The sequence below is a fragment of the Lepidochelys olivacea genome, assembly GCF_965140295.1.
Source record: "Lepidochelys olivacea isolate rLepOli2 genome assembly, chromosome: 7".
Lineage (NCBI taxonomy): Eukaryota > Metazoa > Chordata > Testudines > Cheloniidae > Lepidochelys > Lepidochelys olivacea.
In genome coordinates, this window is record NC_140417.1 from 39,264,561 (window position 1) to 39,285,701 (window position 21,141).

General features: G+C 47.6%; 1 protein-coding gene across 1 annotated transcript; it reads right to left on the reverse strand.

Moving 5' to 3' along the window:
* Nucleotides 1–7,375: 7,375 nt before the first annotated feature.
* On the reverse strand, nt 7,376–8,929 carry HRH1 (histamine receptor H1). The gene has a single exon (XM_084635653.1). It carries the CDS (start codon nt 8,820–8,822, stop codon nt 7,380–7,382), a length of 1,443 nt encoding a protein of 480 aa, XP_084491779.1. The 5' UTR covers nt 8,823–8,929; the 3' UTR covers nt 7,376–7,379.
* Between the last annotated feature and the right edge of the window lie 12,212 nt (nt 8,930–21,141).

Genomic DNA, 21,141 nt, shown 5'->3' on the forward strand with positions numbered 1-21,141 from the left:
TTTCTACAAAGATGGTTAACTTTTTTCATGGCAGTATTTCCTCAACTTTTTAATAGGAAAAATAAATGCAAACAAGCTGCTGGGATCCAATTGCTTTTTGGACCTCTGCATTTCAGTACTATAGTGGGATGTACAATGTACTCCAGGGGGCTCTTTTTTTCTAACTAGCCAGTAGATGTCACTGCTGCTACAGAAGAAATCCCACAGATATAATTTTCTGACAGCTGGGAGGCAAGTGAGGGTTCCTACTCCCCTCATAACAAAGTGACACACTCAGAGCTAAAGTCACCCTTCATGGGGCCTGGCTTATTAACAAAGACTCTTTCAAAATAATAGTACAGGACACCGCAGCTAAAACCTTCTTCTCAGGCGTGGCTGCCAATTACTTTACACCAGGCTTTACTGTCTTCCCCTCAGACTATCCCCATCCCAAACCCTAGTTTTCTCTGCCTAAGGCCTACTCTCACCTCCCTTACATCCAGAGTCAGCTGTATAGATGTGTCAGCAGACATTCTATCCCACTAGCACAGTGAGGTGTTACTCAGCTAAATCAAAGGGAGTTTAAAATGGACAGTTTCGTACTTTTCTATTGCACTCTAATCCATTGTGTACCAGGCAGTATAAAAGCCAGGGTGATGATGGCAACTGGCCCCTGTCTCATTGTTTTGCTACCATTCAATAAGATTATGAATGAGATTTATGCAGGAAAAATGTCCAGATGCTAAAATACAGTTAACAAATATACTTTTATTTGCTAAGGTTGTTTACATATTCCTAATTCATAAAAGGTATATCCTCTATTCTGGACATCATTTTGGAACCTTAATTTTCAATTATTTTACTATGATGTCTGGTTTATAGATTCAAAAGAAGGGACCACTATGACCATGTATAATGACAGGTTTCAGAGTAGCAGCCGTGTTAGTCTGTATCTGCAAAAAGAAAAGGAGTATTTGTGGCACCTTAGAGACTAACAAATTTATTTGAGCATAAGCTTTCGTGAGCTACAGCTCACTTCATCGGATGCATGCAGTGGAAAATATAGTGGGGAGATTTATATACACAGAGAACATGAAACAATGGGTGTTACCATACACATCATCAAGGATCTACAACCTATCCTGAAGGACGACCCATCACTCTCACAGATCTTGGGAGACAGGCCAGTCCTTGCTTACAGACAGTCCCCCAACCTGAAGCAAATACTCACCAGCAACCTGTAGCCAGACAGCCAGCCCCCCCTCAGACCAGCATTGCTGGAAACACAGGAGGAAGCCGGAACAGGGCACTTAACATATATTCCAGCACAGCCTTTGAAGCTGTGAAAGCACAGGTGTGCTGCTACAATGTGCCTCTGGGAACAGATACAACGATTAAGCTCACAGCAGGCAGAGGCCCTGTGACAGACATGGCTCTTAGCCCCTACTAAATAGCGTGATGCACACACACCAACATCCTAGGTGGGAAAATATTTACCCTGATAAAAGAAATGTCCAGTAGTCGAAACTTATTGTTTCTCTTCTTTGCAAGTGTAAACTACTCTTGCGAAAGCTGGCGTCACCCAGACAGACCAGCCTCAATTTGGCATAAGAAAGGAGAAAGAGAATAAAGGAGTACAGAGGTATAAGTAGGGGACCTACAGCACCATGATTTTTGAGTGCTTTTCACTATCTATCTGCTGGTCAGATAAGTGACAGCCTCCCAAGGCTTCTGCAGCTAAGAGGGTCCCTAAGCCTTGTCCCTTATTCGTCTTTCCGCAGAATTGAGTGACCGATCCTGGCTTGGCACCGCTGGAATCGAGAGATGCAAGGAGGGTAAGAAGCACCCACACCTGATCTCCTATCTTTAGCGTACACATATTTTGAAATAGAGCTCTATACTTTGTTTTCTTTCTTTGGGATTGTGGCTTCAGTTTTGTAACTTGTTTGTGTGTGTAACATCTCTACATTTAAATAAATAGGCACTAGCAATTTTGTAACCACATGATTAGAATCTAGCTTAATAAATTTTGGTAACCATTTGTGCATAAGCCTGACTTGTTTTCTCTGGTTTACTGTAAAGCAGCCAACACAATTAAAGAACCTCAGCCATTTTGGCTCTAAAGCCTGGCCATTAGGTGAGAGTACTAAGAGCCTAGCGTTGAGTTGTGCCGCCTCCACGGGGCAAACTCTTGGGGCACCTGTCAGTCAATCCTGGCTGCCCGCTGCGAAGGAGCTCTGAGCTCTAGCAGTTAAAGTCACGGGTGTGGAGAGGCTCTTAGTGCTGCCATTGGGGCACCTGTCAGTCAGTATTGACTGCCCGCTGCGAAGGAGCTCTGAGCTCTAGCAGTTAAAGTCACGGGTGGTTAGGACCTTGGGGCATCCGTCAGCCTAGCCTGGGCTGCCCGCAGCGAAGGGACAGTGCGTCCTAGCGGTTAAAGTCACGGATGGTATAAACGGGCATAGCTGGCACCTCACCAAACATCCTTGGCCGTCGGCTAACACAACCACACAATAGAACCACTAACCCAGGAACCTATCCTTGCAACAAAGCCCGTTGCCAACTGTGTCCACACATCTATTCAAGGGACACCATCATAGGATCTAATCACATCAGCCACACTATCAGAGGCTTGTTCACCTGCACATCTACTAATGTGATATACGCCATCATGTGCCAGCAATGCCCCTCTGCCATGTACATTGGCCAAACTGGACAGTCTCTACGTAAAAGAATAAATGGACACAAATCAGACATCAAGAATTATAACATTCAAAAATCAGTTGGAGAACACTTCAGTCTCTTTGGTCACTCGATTACAGACCTAAAAGTGGCAATTCTTCAACAAAAAACCTTCGAAAACAGACTCCAACGAGAGACTGCTGAATTGGAATTAATTTGCAAACTGGATACAATTAACTTCGGCTTGAATAAAGACAGGGAGTGGATGTGTCATTACACAAAGTAAAACTATTTCCCTGTGTTTATTTCCCCCCCTACTGTTCCTCACATGTTCTTGTCAACTGCTGGAAATGGCCCACCTTGATTATCGCTTCAAAAGGTTTCACCCCCATCCCACACTCTCCTGGTGGTAATAGCTCACCTTACCTGATCACTCTTGTTACAGTGTTTATGGTAACACCCATTGTTTCATGTTTCTGTGTATATAAATCTCCCCACTGTATTTTCTACTGCATGCAGCCGATGAAGTGAGCTGTAGCTCACAAAAGCTTATGCTCAAATAAATTTGTTAGTCTCTAAAGTGCCACAAGTCCTCCTTTTCTTTTTACGACCACGTAGTTTGATCTTCTGCATAACACAGTGATTCCTATAGTGGAAGAAATTATTCTTCATCACTGCATAAGAGAACAATATCAAGCACAATAAATTAGTTCTTAGCCTTTAGGCAGGACCCTTCTAAATCCCCCTCCAGTCTATCCCTTTAGCAATATGGAAAGGGTATAGTGCTCACAACCTCCTGACATTTGTTTGTGGAGGACTGAGAACCCCTGAACTAGAGCATATCTTTTAGAGCAGGAGTGAGCAAACTTTTCGGGCCGAGGGCCACATCTGGGTGGGGAAATTGTATGCAGATCTGTGGTAGGGGGTTTGGGTGCGGGAGAGGGTGTGGTGTGCAGGAATGGGATCAGGGCAAGGGATTGGGGCAGAGGAGGGGTGGTTGTGTATGAAGGGGCTCAGGGCAGGGGGTTGGGGTGCGGAGTGCCGCAGAGGATTGGGGAGCAGGAGCGGTGCGAGGTGCAGGCAGGAGGCTCAGGGCAGGGAGTTGGGGAGCAGGAGCGGTGCGAGGTGCAGGCAGGAGGCTCAGGGCAGGGAGGTGGGGTGCAGGAGGGGTGCAGGGTGCGGCACAGGGCAGGGGTGAAGGAGGGGTGCGGCAGGGGGCTCAGGGCAGGGAGCTGGGGTACAGGAGGCGTGCGGGGTGTGGCAGGGGGCTCATGGCAGGGGGTTGGGGTACAGGAGGGGTGCAAGGTGCAGGCAGGGGGCTCAGAGCAGGGAGTTGGGGAGCGGGGTGCAGGAGGGGTTTGGGCTCTGGCCTGGTGCCGTTTACCTAAGGCAGCTCTGGGGTGGCAGCAGCGCGCACCGGGGCCAGGGCTGGGTCCCTGTATGCCTGCCCTGGCCCCACGCCGCGATGCAAAGCAGCCAGAACCATGTCCCTGCGCGGCCCCTGGGGAAGGGAGGGGCACAGGGCTCTGCGTGTTGCCCTTGCCACACCTCCAGGTACGTCCCCCGAAGCTCCCATTGGCCATGGTTCCCTGTTCCCGGCCAATGGGAGCTGCGGGGGGCGGTGCCTGGAGGACAGGGCAGCACATGGAGCCCTCTGCACGCCCCTGGGCCTCAGGGATGTGGTGCCAGCTGCTTCTGAGAGTGGCGCAGGAGGTAGTTTGCCCACCCATGTCTTAGAGAGACATTCAGTATCAATTGAAAGGCTCCAAGTGGTGGTGAATTTACTACATGCCCCGGTAAGCTGTTCTAATGGTTAAAAAGTTGTTTTCACTGTTAAAAAGTTGTCATTTCCAAATTGAATTTTTCTGCCTTCAACTTCTGTCTGTGTATCTTGTGAAGCCTTTGCTAGATTACAGAGCTCCCTCATATCAGATATCTTCTCTGTGTGTAGATATTCAGAGAGCACAATCAAGTCACCTCTTACACTCCTCTTTGATAAGTTCAGTCTATTTAGCTTGTCTTTCATTGGAAGGTGTGGTTTTCTGGACCTCAAGCCAGCCATTTAGTAAAGTGCGCATTTAATGGGTCTTCATTTAATACTGAGTTCTTTAAGTACATCTGAGAGTGTTAAGGATCTTAAGGCAGATAAGGTAACTGATGGAGGATGATAATACTGTGCATTTACATTGCACCTTTCATCTCAGGATTTCAAAACACTCTGCACTCATTACTTAAGACACACATTACCCCTGTGAGCTAGGTAAGTCTTAACACTCATTTTGCAGATGAAGAGAGTGAGGCACAGAGGTCCTGAGTTGTGCAAGGTCACTTAGTAAGTCTGTGGCCCTGCAGGAAATACTACCAAGGAGTCCTTACTCCCAGCTACCCTCTAACCATTAAGCTACAATCTTCCCCTTGTACTGTAATACAGGCTAATTGAACACTGTCAAATGCACCTGCCTCCTGTTTGTCAATCAGGAAACAGTAACAGCTCTCTGTGGCAGGCAAATGTGCCAGGATAGTAGTGGGGAGGACTGCCACTTTTTAAACTTTACACTGAATTTTGGAGATAGCTCTGAAAATGAGGCCATTCATCTTCCTGACTGCAGGGTATGCATAAATATTTCATCTCCACACACCCACCTTTCCGGTATGTCTACACATTGGCTGGGGGCATGAGTCCCAGCTCCAGTAGACAGATGCGTACTAACTCTGCTCGAGCTAGCGCACTAAATATAGCACTTTGGCTGCAGTGACTTGGTCTAGCTGCCCAAGTACTTACCGAGGGGGTTAGGCGAGTTTGTACTTGGGCAGCTAGCCCAAGCCACTGCCCGTGCTGCTGCAGCCATGCTGCTAGTTTTAGCACGCTCGCATGAGCAGAGGTAGTGTGGGTCTGTCTGCTTGTGCTGGGAAGCACCTTCCCAGCTGCTGCACTGACAACAGTGACTACACCTGTTAAAGTAGTCTGGTCACTGTATTTCTTATAGAAGCGCATAGTATAATAGCAGAGGGTCAAGAGCCATCTCAGTACACATGGAAATAGCCACCCTGAAGGGATGGACAATACATGAGATTCTCTTTGCAAAGATTCTTTCAAATATTCCTGTCAGGGGAGGATGTGCCCTCATCATAGCGTGATGTGATAGTCACATAAAATGTGCCCAGAAATGCTCCCCACCCTCTGTATGACCCAATTTTGGTATAATTGTTCGGGTACACTTCAAGCCTGGCTGTAAGCGAGCCTTTCACTTATGCCACCACATACACATTCTCTAAGGCAGTGGTTCTCAAACTTTTTTCATTTGTGGATCCCTAAAATTTTTTGAATGGAGGTGCATACCCCTTTGAAAATCTTAGACACAATCTGCAGACCTCCACGGACCACAGGTTGAAAACTACTGCTCTAAGGAACTATATTTTATTGTCTTCCTCTGACCTTTAATTAATACATATTTAGAAATCTATATCTAAATACACTCACTGGGGCAGAGTTCACTCCTATTGTGTGGAAGGGTATGTCTGGTTCTGGGGATTATTGGTACACTGTAGCTATAGGGGGAAAAGGAGTCTGCCAATGCATAGGCAAGTGTCAGATTGTTAGTGTCACCTCTGACTGCAAGCCTCTCCAGTTCTTCCAAATCAAGCTGTTTGTTTTCTTGGCACAAGTGTTCCATTCATGGCTAGTACACATTTCCTGAACTAAGCTATTACAGTGTGGCTTGTAAGATGCAATTAAACTTAAATGACGGGAAAGAGAAAATGTACTCTAATTATTCACTTTCCTGCCTTGAAAAGATCAGTTGCTTTATGCAGCTTTGTGTGAAGAGCTCACCTAATGTAGTGCAGCATATTTGCTCCAGCTTTAGGGGAACTTGCTAGGGCTATGTCCTAGTTGTAGGAAGGAGGAAAAAGTATATTATCCTCCATCTACTTTACAGTGCAAGTTTAGAAACAATTGTATTCTCAAACCCACCATACTCTAGTTACCTTTGCTAGAAGAGAAGTCTTTATAAATATGGTAAAAATATTTAGCATTTAGAAAAAATACTGATACCTTTTCTAATAAAATGAACAATGCTGCTGGAAATCAATACAAACACAATATCAAAGGTTTCTATAGTACATGACAATGCAACTTGGTATCTCTAAAAGTGCATGATTCTGGGGGAATTTATAAATAAACAGGGTACATTTTCAAACAGTTCAAGTGTCATACTTTGACTACATGAAATACCATATCTTGTAGGAGACCAGTGCCTTTAACAAGCAGCATGTTCCCAGGTTAACGTAAAAAAAAGTAAGTTACAGAAGACATTAGAGTGAATATATAAACTGAAGTCTTTTTTTCTTTCCATATCTAATTAGCTCATAACCACTGAAGATTTCTGTCTCTCTCTCCAGTTATGTTCCACATAATGGAAAGAGGAAGTCTTACTCACTGTAAAATATGTACATTAGCATAGCAGTCCTGAGACTGAGCCCTGAGTTTTCAGGAATCCTGGTCAAAGCCAGTTCCCCTTTAAATACTTTGAACTTTAAAGCTCTTATTTGTCATGTAAATACGTGTTTCCTGTTTTCACATGATAGTTCTACAGATTACATTTTTAAAGCCTTTCTACCTCATTCATAATTTCCCTTGAAACTGGAAAGTTTTTTTCTTTGAAAAATCATGGACTCACTTTTTTTTCTACCCCAAATAAAAACAGCCTGATGTGGTATTATGAGTGAATATGAAGGATCTTTTTGAACGTGTTCTTGAAGTTCTCATTACAGAGGGGATAGATGAATGGATTTAAAGTGGAGTTCACATAACCAAGCCAAATAGTGAACATATGGAAACTGTGGTTGCAACAGCTTTGACAATAGGCTATTACCATAAACAGCACAAAATAGGGAATCCAGCACAGCATAAAGGCTGCCATTATGAAACCCAGCTGCTTGGCTGCTTTCCTCTCCCTGTTCACATGCACCCCTTGCATGGACTGGGTGCGCAGTCTCAGCCAGGTGCTCTTCAGGTAACTGAGGCCTGCAAAGTCTTTGTGAGTCTTTTCCTCAGCCCTAGAAGTTGCTGGGATCGGGGTGGGATCGGAGTCATTTTTACAGGAGGCCCCCTCCATGAAAGTGTGCTCATCTGATGTGTCACTTAACTCTGGAGCCTGTGAGCGAGGCCCCTTCTTGACAGACACATACTTCAGTCCCACTTTATCTGATCCTGGCTGAGTCTGGGCAATGGCAAGGGGAAAACAGCTCAGTTTTACTACCTTGCTGTCATCTTCTGTAATGCGAGCCTTTGGGGGTTTGTCAAAGCTGCTGTGTTGAAGCTTCGCCCCCATACCTTTGGGCTGAGGGAAGTAGAGATTTACATTACAGCAAGGGTCTGCAGAGCTTCCTTTCAAAAGACCTGTGTTTATACCTTTATTTGGCTTTTTGTGGAGAATGTTTTGCTTTTCCTGCACCTTATCATGATGTATACTTTTGCTTTCTGAGAAAGACCGAAACGATCCATTGATGAGCTCTCGGTGCTGATAGTGTTTCCGGACAGCCTTGTATATTTTTGCATAGAACCATAACATCAGTAAAGATGGGATATAGAAGTTGACAATGGCCGTCAACACTTTAAACCAGGTGACTTCTGAGAACTCTGTTTCACAGGTCCATTCTTCCACTTGCCATCTCCCATCATTGGCAAAAGCATGCCAGCCTAGAATTGGGATGATCCACAGAAAAGAAACCAGCCAAGCTCCAGAAATCATTACCAATGCTCGAGTTTTGGTCCGGTACTTGAGATACTTGAGTGGCTGCTGAACTGAACGGTAACGATCTATGCACAATATAAAAAGGCTGAAGATGGAGGCTGTGGAGGCTACATAATCCATTGAGAGCCAGAATAGACAGGCTGGTCTGCCCAGTACCCATCTGCCATTCAGTAGGTACATAATGTTCAGTGGCATAACAGCTGCACCAACTATAAGGTCTGCGACTGATAGGCTGACAATATACAGGTTCCCAACTGTATGCAGCTTTCTTTCTGTTTTCACTGCATATAGGACCAAAATATTCATGATGACTGTGATCAGTGAGATGCTGCCCAGGCCCAGACCTAGTGGGATTGAGTGAACCTCTGTTAAGTTCTTTGTTGTATCTTTACTGATCTCACACATCTTTTGCTCAAGGTCACAGAGCAGAAATCAGGGCAGATTTTGTCAGGATCCTGGTAATTCACTCTTGTTTATAAGCCTGGTTGAGTTTATAGTGTGTTGCTTTCTGGTTCTTTTGGTGACTCTGTAAGAGGAAAAAATAGCATCATAGAAATGTAAGACTATAAGGGACTTAAGAGGACATCTAGTCCATCTTCCTGCCCCTCTCCTCCACTGACGTAGGACCAACTAAACCTAGACCATCCCTGACAGATGTTTATCTAACCTGCTCTTCAAAACCGCCAGTGACAGGGATTCCACAACCTCCCTTGGTTCAATAATTGCAATAAAATAAAAATAATACTGCACACTTTAGCGTAATATCTTCCCTTTGACAGGGCTTTTCAAATATTAATCAATTTTAACTAAGGCTTGGAAAGGTCAAGTGAGTTGTATGAGGAATATATATATGGCCTTAATGATGTTGACAACTTTAGCTGGGATTCTATAGGTCTGAAGAATATTCCACAATGTATGTCTATGCAGCCTATCAGATAACTTTGAAAATCATTGAAACTGATGATGGGGTGGGGGAGATGAGGAGGAGGCTACCATTCTATACATCCTCTGATGATTATCTTCAGTTTAAATATCTGATCTACACCAGGATCTCTTGCACCTGAATCCAGCTTGTTCTTCTCTAATCTTTACATCCACTGCCTCTTTCATCCTGCGTGATATCATGCTTCAGAAGACTTTCCCTACAACAGAAAGTAGTGTAACTCCTTGAGGAATTCCACCATGATTTCAACAATTTCTATCCCACCATCAGCTTCAGCCTGGACCAGTCCACACAAGAGATCCACTTCCTGGACACTACGGTGCTAATAAGCGATGGTCACATAAACACCACCCTATACCGGAAACCTACTGACCACTATACTTACCTACATGCCTCCAGCTTTCATCCAGACCACACCACATGATCCACTGTCTACAGCGAAGCTCTAAGATACAACCGCATTTACTGCAACCCCTCAGACAGAGACAAACACCTACAAGATCTCTACCAAGCATTCTTACAACTACAATACCCACCTGCTGTATGGTAAAATCTGTTTACTGACATTTACCAATTAAAAATCTAATCTTTCCAAGCTAGTGTTATAGAAAGTGAGATTATTTAACCTAGGGTTGTTTTAGGTGTTTGAAAAGTTATCCTACAGGAACTGTTCTCAAATAATTTCCCTTTATTTGCACACCTACTAGATGCCTGTTGGAGTTAAAAAAACAACAGTGCAAGAATGAGGTATAGGTGTCCTTCTGCTAATAAAAGCTGAAAAAAGAAGACAAACCCCAAAAGCTTGTTATATCCATTTAGCTTAACTCAGTAAGAAACTGATTTAAGCTATTTGGATATAAACCAGGTTTAAATGAACTCAGGAGTATTTCATAGCAAGATTTTGCACCAGTTTAACTAAATCAGTTTTTAAAACCTCTTTTTAGTTAAATCAGTTCAAACTTGTGTAGACAAGGCCTGAGCAGCTGAGGGGAGGCAGCACTGGATACACGCTATAACCTGCTTCCTCTCAGTGTCTGAGAAACTGCTTGTGATGGTTTGTCTTGAATAGGGAATTCATAGAATCATAGAATATCAGGGTTGGAAGGGACCCCAGAAGGTCATCTAGTCCAACCCCCTGCTTGAAGCAGGACCAATTCCCAATTATTCTTATTTGTCTAGTACTTTTAGCAGGTGAGCCACAGAATCTTAGTTTTTCTTCCTTAGAGCTGAATCAGGCATTTTAGTGCCCTGGGTGAGCAAGCATATTTGTGCCCCCTACTGTTTTTTTAAAATTATATGAGTTAGGATATAATAGAGTAATGATAATCCACTTATTTTTGTGTATCGGTACAGTACGTAGACAAAGAAGCTACTGTATAATTCTTTTAGTTGCCACATTAATTTGCACACAGTCCTTTAACATCTCCATAATATCTTCGTATATATCCTTTAAGTAAACTCACTGATAGGTATTGGGGAAAAAAACATGGACTGAAAATAATCGTAACATAAATATGGATACTGCAATGGCTGAATAGCATGAAACATTCAGAAAGACAAAATTGCATTTCTGTTTTATAAACAAATGATACAGGTGGTTTTCCATCACCTCACAGGAGCCTGTGACTAGAATAAGCAGCCTCCTCTCTCAATCACACATCTGAGAATAAGAGGGTCCCAAAAGTAAACAAAAAATGAATTTACCACAGAGGTGGATTATCTAGCAATTGAATTACCAACATAGCATCTGACTCTGTATAAGCAGAAGCCACCCTGTCTTTGGCCTTTATATAAGGGAGACAGCCATTTGGGCGGGGGAGGTTGTAAGATTTCTGTTTTTTACCTTTTACATTGTGATTTTATTTTTCTAAGAGGAGTATTGATTATTGTTTGCTTCCTGGTACAATATTATGGTTGGCTTATACCTGATCATTTCTCCTGTTGAATCCTGCCAAGTAAATTGTGATTATGCCCCTTTAAAGGTGAAGGATTACAGCAGCATAGTTTATTTGTATAAGGGTAGTGTGGGAAGTATCATTCCATTGGGGAAGCTATGTTGTGACAGCTGATAAGAGGCCTAAGTGTGGAGACAGAAGAAAGTAAATGGCTGTGGTGATTGTGAAATCAGGTTATACTGTGTTTCAGTGTGTGACAATGCCAATGCCATGGTTATAGCGGCTAGGTGGACATAACACTGAGGTGATAGCGCTGGTCTCGTGGAGAAGGGTGTCAGGAACAGACTGTCTGGGCCACAGCCCAGAATGCTACAAACACAGGTCACAGTGGATATGTTTCTTCGCTAGTGCATAGCTCACCAGCAGCCCCACTCTAGATCTCCACCCAAGACAGATTCCACTGTTGGTCTCTTCCTCTCTACACGAAATGGCTGTTTTTTTATCTGTCTGGGCACAACTGAAAAAGAAAAGCCAGGGTGTGTTGAGCATCCTGGCCCAGTCTGCCCTGAAGGTGTCAATTCCCTGGCGTGTGAGTGCACCAGTTAATGGAACATTATACCAGTGGATCAGAGGGAGGCTCCTTATTCTGTTCTCTGTAATAACAACTGAATCAGGCTGGGGAAGCAACAAGTAAGGGCAGGTCACAGTAACAGGAAAACACAGCTCAAGGAGGGAGCAGGGTGTGAGTGTTGACTAAAGGCATGTTTTATTTGTGCAATGTTTACTTTCTCTTTCTAGGGTTGCTTCCCCTAACTGTAAATCACAAGCAACCCCTTCAGTTTTCTTGCTTGAGCATAGAAGCCCCTCTGCCCCCTCACCCTATTTTTGCAAACCGTGCACATGGCTCATTCTGTTAGGGCTTTGCCCTCTGCCACCATCTGGCAGAGCCTCACCCCTGAGCTGAACCCCGGCTCCTGCCCTCTCCCTCAGTTTTGCTCCTCAGCCCCTCTCCTGTGCCTGCTTCCAGCTATTTGGCACCCCTCCACACTCAGTTTCCACCCCCTGCTCAGACCCTTCCCATTCCCCCCCCCCCGAATTTGCCCCCAGTGAGCATGCTCAGTAGAAGCTAAGCAGCACTCAGAACCCTGCCTGCCTGCCGCCCTGCCAGGGTCCTAGTCCTGGGGAGCCTGCTCTGGCTGTGGTCACTGGACTCGATTCTGCAGGCTGCCCCATTTTTGCATCCCTGGCAGCTCTGTGCCCCAGGCGGCTGCGCCACTCACCCCTTCCTACTTATGGCCTTGTTCTTCCTGCTCAACAGTGATTGTCTCTTCTCTACCTCAACATTAAGGTTCTGCAGAAGAAGGCCTTGGTGAGCTGTCACTATCTGCATGCCATTTGTTTGGGCATCTTCTAAACCTTCTATTGAGTTTGGGCTGCTCCATAACCCAGGAGACCAGGTTAAAGTGTACACAATGAAATGGGAGATGGCAGACGCTGACTGGCACATTTGAGATTTTAATTTGCAGTTTGCTAAACAGGTACAGAAGCCACTGACATCAACGTCTATGGCTGTTGACAGACAGATGCCTGGTTTCTGAAACCCCCATATATTATGCAATTAATGTATTCATTTGTATAGAGAATAACAGAACATTTCCCCCCATATTGGGTGGAGGCTTGGGCTAGCTGCCTGAGTACATAGCCTAAGGCCAGAAGGTCTTGTACTCCGGGAGCTAGCCTGAGCCACTGCCCATGGTGCCCCCAGCTACACTGCTATTTGTAGCAGGGTGGCTTGAGTGGAGCTCGTGCTGGGACATCTACCAGACCTCCCAGCTCAAATGTAGACATAAACATAGTTACAATTTTAAAATACAAACTTCTGAACATATGTCCCAATTCAGGAGGGTACTTAAACTAATTTTAAGCATATGAGTAAAACATAGGCAGATACTTAAGTACCCTCCTGAATCAGGGCCATGTTTATTGCAAGCACTGCCCTACTACATTTCAGTGAATGCATAATGTGTTTCCTTAAAAAATTAATTGTGAACAATGTTTTAAATGAAACTATCTATATACATTTGCTGTTAGTGAGAGTCAATAGAAAGCTCTTTGAGCATAAGCAGGCAGATGTATTGTACACACAACCCCTATCAGATTGTTCTCCACGTATGTGTGTGCTTTAGTTTCGCTGGGAAAACAAAACAACTAGCTTATTGAAGTAGATGTGGTTTATAGGTGAAAATTAAGAGAAACACATTTTGTTATTATTGTTACAAATCCAAAAATAAATAGGACAGTGGATTTTGAACACCTAAGATTACCAGAACTAATCATTTTAAGACATAAGACTAAAACCACTAGGTGAATAGTAAGGTATCTAGTGTCTAATGACTCAGACAGAAATAGCATAAGGGAATAAATCATTGTGGTGACTACAGTTAGCAAGGAGAGCTGATTGTTGAATTTGTCACGGAGGAGGGTCTTAGGGCTAATATTTCCCAAGGAGGGAAATTTTTTTGTGCCTGGAAAATGCATGCAAACTTGTACCAAAACAATCATGCATTTGGACACACCAAATTCATCTGCACATCTGGTTACACAGATCTGTGTGTGGACCACTGATCTAGATCAGTGGTTTTCAACCCGGGGTACACAGAGGTCTTCCAAGGGGCACATCAACTCATCTAGGTATTTTCCTAATTTTACAACAGGCTACATGAAAAGCACTAGCGAAGTCAGTTGAAACTACAGTATTATACAGATGATTTATTTATGCTGTTATATATACTACTACACTGAAATGTAAGTATAATATTTATATTCCAATTGATTTATTTTATAATTATACGGTAAAAATGAGAAAGTAAGCAATTTTTCAGTAATAGTGTGCTGTGACACTTTTGTATGTTTATTTCTGATTTTGTAAGTAAGTAGTTTTTAAGTGAGGTAAAATTTGAGGGTACAGAAGACAAATCAGACTCCTGAAAGGGGTACAGTAGTCTGAAAAGGTTGAGAGCCATTGATCTAGATCCACAACAGTGAGTTTTTCTTCTTGTGCAACAGGTGCAATTGCTTTTGATAAGTGAGGCTGATCTACCTACCTCAGAGAATCTGGATCAAATGGGAACAGCAGCAGAAACAGAATCTCAGGAAGAAAAACATGCTTAATTTTTAATATTGTTCAATATGAAAATCATATTCTGACCTGACACTCATTTATGCACACAGTTTTGCATGAGCTATCAGGAGTGAGTGATAGACTCTGGATGCGCAGAAAACAGTTATGCACAATGTGTGCATCAACACCTTTTGCATGTATAAATTACATGTGCGGATGCTCAAACATAAAGGCAGAGGTTGTATATTGCAAGTTTGGCCCTTATAAACATTAATAATAATACCTAGCTCTTATACAATGCTTACATTTCTTCCATTTTTATTAGGGTATAACAAGCACAATACCACAAAAATTAATAATTAAAAAGGAAAAAAAGGAGAAAGAGACAGGAGGTGAAATAGTTCTCTTTCCTATAAAGATGGCTAGTTATCGACATTCATTTAGAGAAATTCTCTACTTCTTTGATGCCTTTTAGTCCCCCTCAGCTACCCTGAGGAGCTGACATAGGGCCTAAGGTACCCTAATAATATTTTAGGCTTCTCAATGTTGGGTCAGAAGACCAACAATCTACTCCAAAGATTTATACAAAACAAATCTTACCTGTGATGGTCACCTGCCACTTCCCTCTATTCGGAGTAAGTCTAACAGGAAGTGTCTGTTTAGCTCATAAAAGCAACAGTAAAGGACATTAAACATCCGTGTGTGCATATGTAGGACTATGGTGTTTGCACAAATCAAACAACAAGTCATGTACTGGATTTCTGATCCCAATTATTCTGGAAGTAGAGACAACAGACACTGCCCCATGCTAACTCCGTCTCTTTCACATTTCAGTAGCCAGTGCTGGAGTTGGAATCTCCAAATCCCTTTTCACAAGAAGTCAAGATCCTCATTCCATAAACTTTGCACTCTTACGAACCAGTATTAACAACGCTAGTGTTATAAAACAGCAGGTGTTACTGCTGCAACTAGGGAGAGCAAGCATGGAAACAATGGAATACCTGCCTGTAGGGAGCCAGGGTGGCTTCCCTCCGAACCAGAGGGTAAAGAGCCACCCTCTCAGCCTGAGTGGGTGGGGTCAGACCAAGCTTACTCCAATCCTTGGAAGGGGAGGGGTGGAACAGGAAGTACAAAGGGCGGGGCCCTTTGTCCAGTGAGGGCAGCACCAGGGAGAGACACAATCACAGGCTGCTCCCTCCAGACCCTGCTGCTGACCCAGGGCAGGCCCTGGGCCAGGAGGAACCTGACCTGGAGGAAGGACTGAGGCGACCAGGACTGCCAGCCGCTGAGTACCTGGAAGACCTGGAGGGGCCAGGCTGTAGCCCGGGCAAGCGTGAGCCCGACACAGAGTGGGAGCTGGAGCTGCCAGCAGCTGAATACCTGGATGAGCTGGAGGGACCAGAGAGGCCTGCTTGAGAGATTGCGTAGGAAGTAGCCCAGGGGCAAAACTGCACAGTGTGGTCGGCGTATTTGGTCAGTGGGGCGTGGATGGTTCTCCGCTGACCCAGCGGCGGGACCCTCTCCTCCCGCCACCGTCAGGGCCCTGGGCTGGAACGCAGTGGAGTTGGGTGGGCCTGCGTTCCCCTACCCCGGCCAACCCGCCTTGGGTAGCAGAATCCTGAACGCTGCAGACCTGTGCCAGCGCTCCCCGACCTGAGGGGCGCGCTGCACGCTCTGGCCAGCGCACCTTCTCTGCTAATTCCCCAGTGCCCGAAAGGTGTGACTAAGGCCTGCCAGTGGGACAGTAGCTCTCCACCGCCCCCTAGAGGCTCGGTGGACTGATTAAAACCTGTCACAAGTAGTGGAGAATGTGGGCAGCGATCCCTATCCCTGCAGGAAGGGGTTAGAACGAGGGGGCCTCTGTAGCTCCCCTAATTGAAAGATGGAGATGGAAAGGCTTATCCAGTTCCTGGCTGAGAACCAGCAACAGCAGCAGAACCAACTCTACAGCAGCTGGGTGCCCACCAGCAGCAGTTGCTTCAAATCTTGGGGGCCCAGCACCATGAACAACAAACCCAATGCTTCCAGCAGCTTGCAACCCTGTGCCTGCGCCACGGTGGGGCTCAACCGGAAAGGGCGGCCACCCCGACCCCTCCTGCCCCACCGATCCGTCTGGCCAAGATGGAGCCTGAGGAAGACCCGTAGGCCTATTTGGTGACCTTCGAGCGGGTTGCCTCAGTGGCCGGTTGGGCACCTGATCAATGGGCGACCCTCCTCGCCCCATATCTGACGGGGCTTGCCCAGAAGGCTTACCGTGGACTCCCAGATGATGAGGCCTGCATTTATGCTTGAGTGAAAACGGCTACCTTGGGTGCCTTTGACATTACCACGGAGACGTTTCGGCGATGGTTTCGGGAAAAGGTCTACCCACCGGGCACCAGACCCCGGGCTGTGGCCGAGGAATTGAAGGACGCAGGTGGCCGATGACTACAACCCGAGCGTCGAACCACGGCTGAGGTGACTGAACAGGTCATCCTCAAACAATTCGTGCACATCCTCCCGACCCAGGAGAGGGCTTGGGTGTTGCAGAACCAGTCCCAAAGTCTGAGCACGGTCGTTGCGCTTATGGAGGACTTTCTAGAGGCAGAGGCCCCGATAGGACTGGCAGCCCGCCCCCCAAACCCTGGACCCAGTGCACAGAAACTTGAAAGGGGGGGCCCACCTCCCAAACCGACGCACCACACCGTACCTGATGACCAGATGGCGGCAGAACCGATTTTTCCCCGACGCCCCGAGTCCACACCGCGCTCCGCCTCTGGATGCTTACCCCGACCATTGGGCCCCAGCCAACTCTGCAGCCCCACCAGTGCACACACGCGGCCAGGGCGCCCAGAGGTAGGACCTTGCTTTTGATGTGGTGAGTACGGTCATCTGCAACGGGGCTGTCCTGCGATGGACTGCAACTTTGGTCTGGTGTGCACCGGGGAGTGACGGGCCCGTCCGCCCTCCGTGGCCAAACTGACAGCCCCCAGGGAAGTCACTGGGACCCACGTGGTTGGTCTAGTTGATTCGGGCTGTGGGCAGACCCTTGTCTGCCGGGCGCTCTTCCTGAACACCAAGTGGACCATTGGGGAAGTACGGATTCAGTGCATACACGGAGACGTGAAATTGTACCCCACAGTTCAGGTCTCCATCACAGAGAACGGAGCAACTCAGTTAATGAACGTGGCAGTGGCGTCATCCCTTGCCTATCCAGTTATTCTGTGCCACAACTGGCCAGACTTCATTGAGGTGCTCTGATCCCTACCTACCGAAGAGGCGTTCGAGGGAGCTCCGCCTGAGACGAAGACAGGCCCCAACTCGAGGTCCGACCCCAGAGTTGCCCCAGTTCCCACACCCGGGCAGGACGTCCTGGAAATGGCTGGCCCCCCTCCTGACCTAGTGGACTTTAGCCGAGATCAAAGGGAGGACCCTACGCTCCAGTTTGCCTATGAGCAGCTGGCCTGGGTGGATGGGGAGGTCGTGGAGGCCCAGCACACCACTCAATGGCCTAGGTTTGAACTCCATCACAAGCAGCTCTACTGCGTTGATTGAGACCCAAGAGGTCCGGACCCAACTCGTGGTCCCCCGCATTCATCGTTGGGCTGTCCTGAAGCTTGCACTTGACATCCCGGCTACCAGCCATTTAGGGCAGGAAAAAACTGTGGCTAGGGTCCTAGCCAGGTTCTTCTGGCCCAGCGTCCACTGTGAGGTGAAGGATTACTGTGTGTCGTGCCTGGACTGCCAACATGCAGCCCCAGTAGGGGTACGGAAGGCCCCCCTGGCCCCTTTACCAGTCGTAGGTGTACCATTTGAGCAGGTAGCAATGGACCTGGTGGGGCCTTTTCCCAAAAGTACGGTGGGCCATCAATACATCCTTGTCCTGATGGACTATGCCACCCGCTTCCCTGAGGCCATCCCCATAAGAAATATCACCGCCCGCACTATCGCTGCGGAGCTCGTGAAGATCTTCGCAAGAGTGGGTCTCCCACAGGAGATACTCACTGATCAAGGGCCAACTTCACTTCTAAACTGTTCCGTCAGGTATGTGCCCTATTGGGGATTAAGAAATTGCAGACCTCGGTCTACCATCCCCAGACTGACGGATTGGTTGAATGTTTTAACCGGACCTTGAGGGGAATGTTGCAACTTTTCCCCACCCAGGACCTCCGCCAGTGGGACCAGCTGCTCCCTCCTTTACTCCTGGCAATTTGAGAAGTCCCACAGGCATCCACAAAGTTCTCCCTGTTTGAGCTCCTCTGTGGGCGGCGACCCCGCGGGGTGTTGGACCTCTTGAGGGAGACTTGGGAACACAACCAGTCTGCAATGCAGGGTCTCTTACAATACATCTTACAGCTGCAGGGTCGGCTGGCGCGGGCGGGCGAGCTCGTGAAGGAGAACTTAAACACAGCCCAAAGAGCCCAGGAGCAGAACTACAATTGGGGCGCCCAGGCTCGATCATTTGTGCCAGGGGACCGAGTACTCCTCCTGCTCCCCTCGGGGGAATCAAAGCTTTTTGCCGCTGGCAGGGTCCATATGTGGTCCTCCGCTCGGTAGGGCCTGTCACCTACGAAATTCAGCAACCTGGTCGCTGTAAGGAAAAACAGATTTATCATGTAAACCTCTTAAAACCCTGGAAGGAACAGGAAGGACTGCTAATTGCCCCATACCTCCCCGAACTGGACCTGGGGACCCAACCGCCCGAGGAGTCGGATAATGGTGAGCCCCAGCTAGCAGAGACACTCACAATCGAGCAGCAAAAACAGGCCCTCCGCTTAGTAAGGGCATTCCCCAAGACATTCACCATGAAACCCGGGCGGACTATGCTCACCTACTATGTGATCCAGACTGAACCCAGGGTGGTGGTCCAAGAGACAACCAGGCCATTGCCTAGGTGAATGCGGGAGGCCGTAGAGGAGGAAGTCCAGGCAATTTGGATCTGGGTGTTATTGAGCACTCCCAGAGCGAGTGGCAGAGCCCGTCGTCCTCATACCAAAGCCGGATGGGAGCCAGCGGTTTTGCATTGACTTCCGGAGGGTAAATGCCATTTCAAAATTTGATGCCTATCGGATGCTCCGCGTCGATGAGCTCCTTGACCGGCTCAGGGAGGCCTGTTATATCACCACTTTAGATCTCACAAAGGGGTACTGGCAGATCCCCTTGGATCCCAGGTCCAAGGAGAAGACAGCGTTTGCCACCCCTTCAGGATTGTACCATTTCAGCCAGATGCCTTTCAGCCTCCATGGGGCCCCGGCAATCTTCCAGCGTTTGATGGACTGGGTGTTGCAACCACACACAAAGTACGCTGCGGCCTACTTGGACGATGTGGTCATCTATGGGAATAACTGGGAGAAACATCTTAACCAAATAGCGGTGGTCCTCCGGGACCTCCGCGCAGCCGGGCTTGCGGCCAATCCAAAAAAATGTCAAATCGGGCGGGAGAAAACCACTTACCTGGGGTACACCTTGGGCCGGGGACAGGTCCGCTCCCCCATCGGGAAAGTCCAAGCACTCCAGGAATATCCGGCGCCGACCACGAAGAGGCAGGTGTGTCAATTCTTGGGCTTAGCTGGTTATTACCAGCGGTTTGTACCCCACTTTGCAAGCGTTACAGCCCCGCTGACGGAGCTCTTGACCAAGGACAGCCCCCGCCGGGTGCATTGGTCTGATGAATGCAAGACGGCCTTTCGAACTATCAAAGAACGGCTGTGTAGCGATCCAGTACTCTTCAGCCCTGACTTTCATCGTGACTTCATCATTCAGACTGATGCCTCCCAAGTAGGGCTTGGGGCAGTCCTCTCACAGGAGGTGGATGGGGAGGAACACCCTATTGTTTACCTCAGTCGGAAGCTGTTCCCCAGAGATCGGAACTACCCTGTCGTGGAGAAAGAGGCCCTAGCGGTTAAGTGGGTGGTCGATGCTCTCCGCTACTACGTCCTCAGAGCCCTCTTTATACTGGTTACAGACCATGCACCCCTGAAGTGGCTTAATAAGATGAAGGACAATAATGCCAGGCTGATGCGGTGGTATCTGGCTCTGCAGCCCTATGCCTTCATGATTCACCATCGGGCGGGAAGGCACAACGCCAATGCGGACTTTCTATCCCTCCTCGGAGAGGATGAGGACGCCAGCTCCGATGGTCGAGAGCTGGATTTGAGGGAGGGGGTATGTAGGGAGCCAGGGTGGCTTCCCTCCGAACCAGAGGGTAAAGAGCCACCCTCTCAGCCTGAGTGGGCGGGACCAGACCAAGCTTACTCCAATCCCTGGAAGGGGAGGGGTGGAACAGGAAGTACAAAGGGCGGGGTCCTTTGTCCAGTGAGGGCAGCACCAGGGAGGGAGACAGACACAGGCTGCTCCCTCCAGACCCTCCTGCCGACCCAGGGCAGGCCCTGGGCCAGGAGGAACCTGACCTGGAGGAAGGACGGAGGTGACCAGGACTTCCAGCCGCTGAGTGCCCGGAGGACCTGGAGGGGCCAGGCTGTAGCCCGGGCAAGCGTGAGCCCGACACAGAGTGGGAGCTGGAGCTGCCAGCAGCTGAATACCCGGACGAGCTGGAGGGACCAGAGAGGCCCGCTTGAGAGACCAGGTAGGAAGTAGCCCAGGGGCAGAACTGCACAGTGTGGTGGGCGTATTTGGTCAGTGGGGCGTGGATAGTTCTCTGCTGACCCAGCGGCGGGACCCTCTCCTCCCGCCACCATCAGGGCCCTGGGCTGGAACGCAGTGGAGTTGGGTGGGCCTGCGTTCCCCTAACCCGGCCAACCCACCTTGGGTAGCAGAATCCTGAAC

Bases quoted from the DNA above. Each gene is read 5' to 3' on its own strand.
- HRH1 (XM_084635653.1), bottom strand. From the start codon at position 8,822: ATGTGTGAGATCAGTAAAGATACAACAAAGAACTTAACAGAGGTTCAC.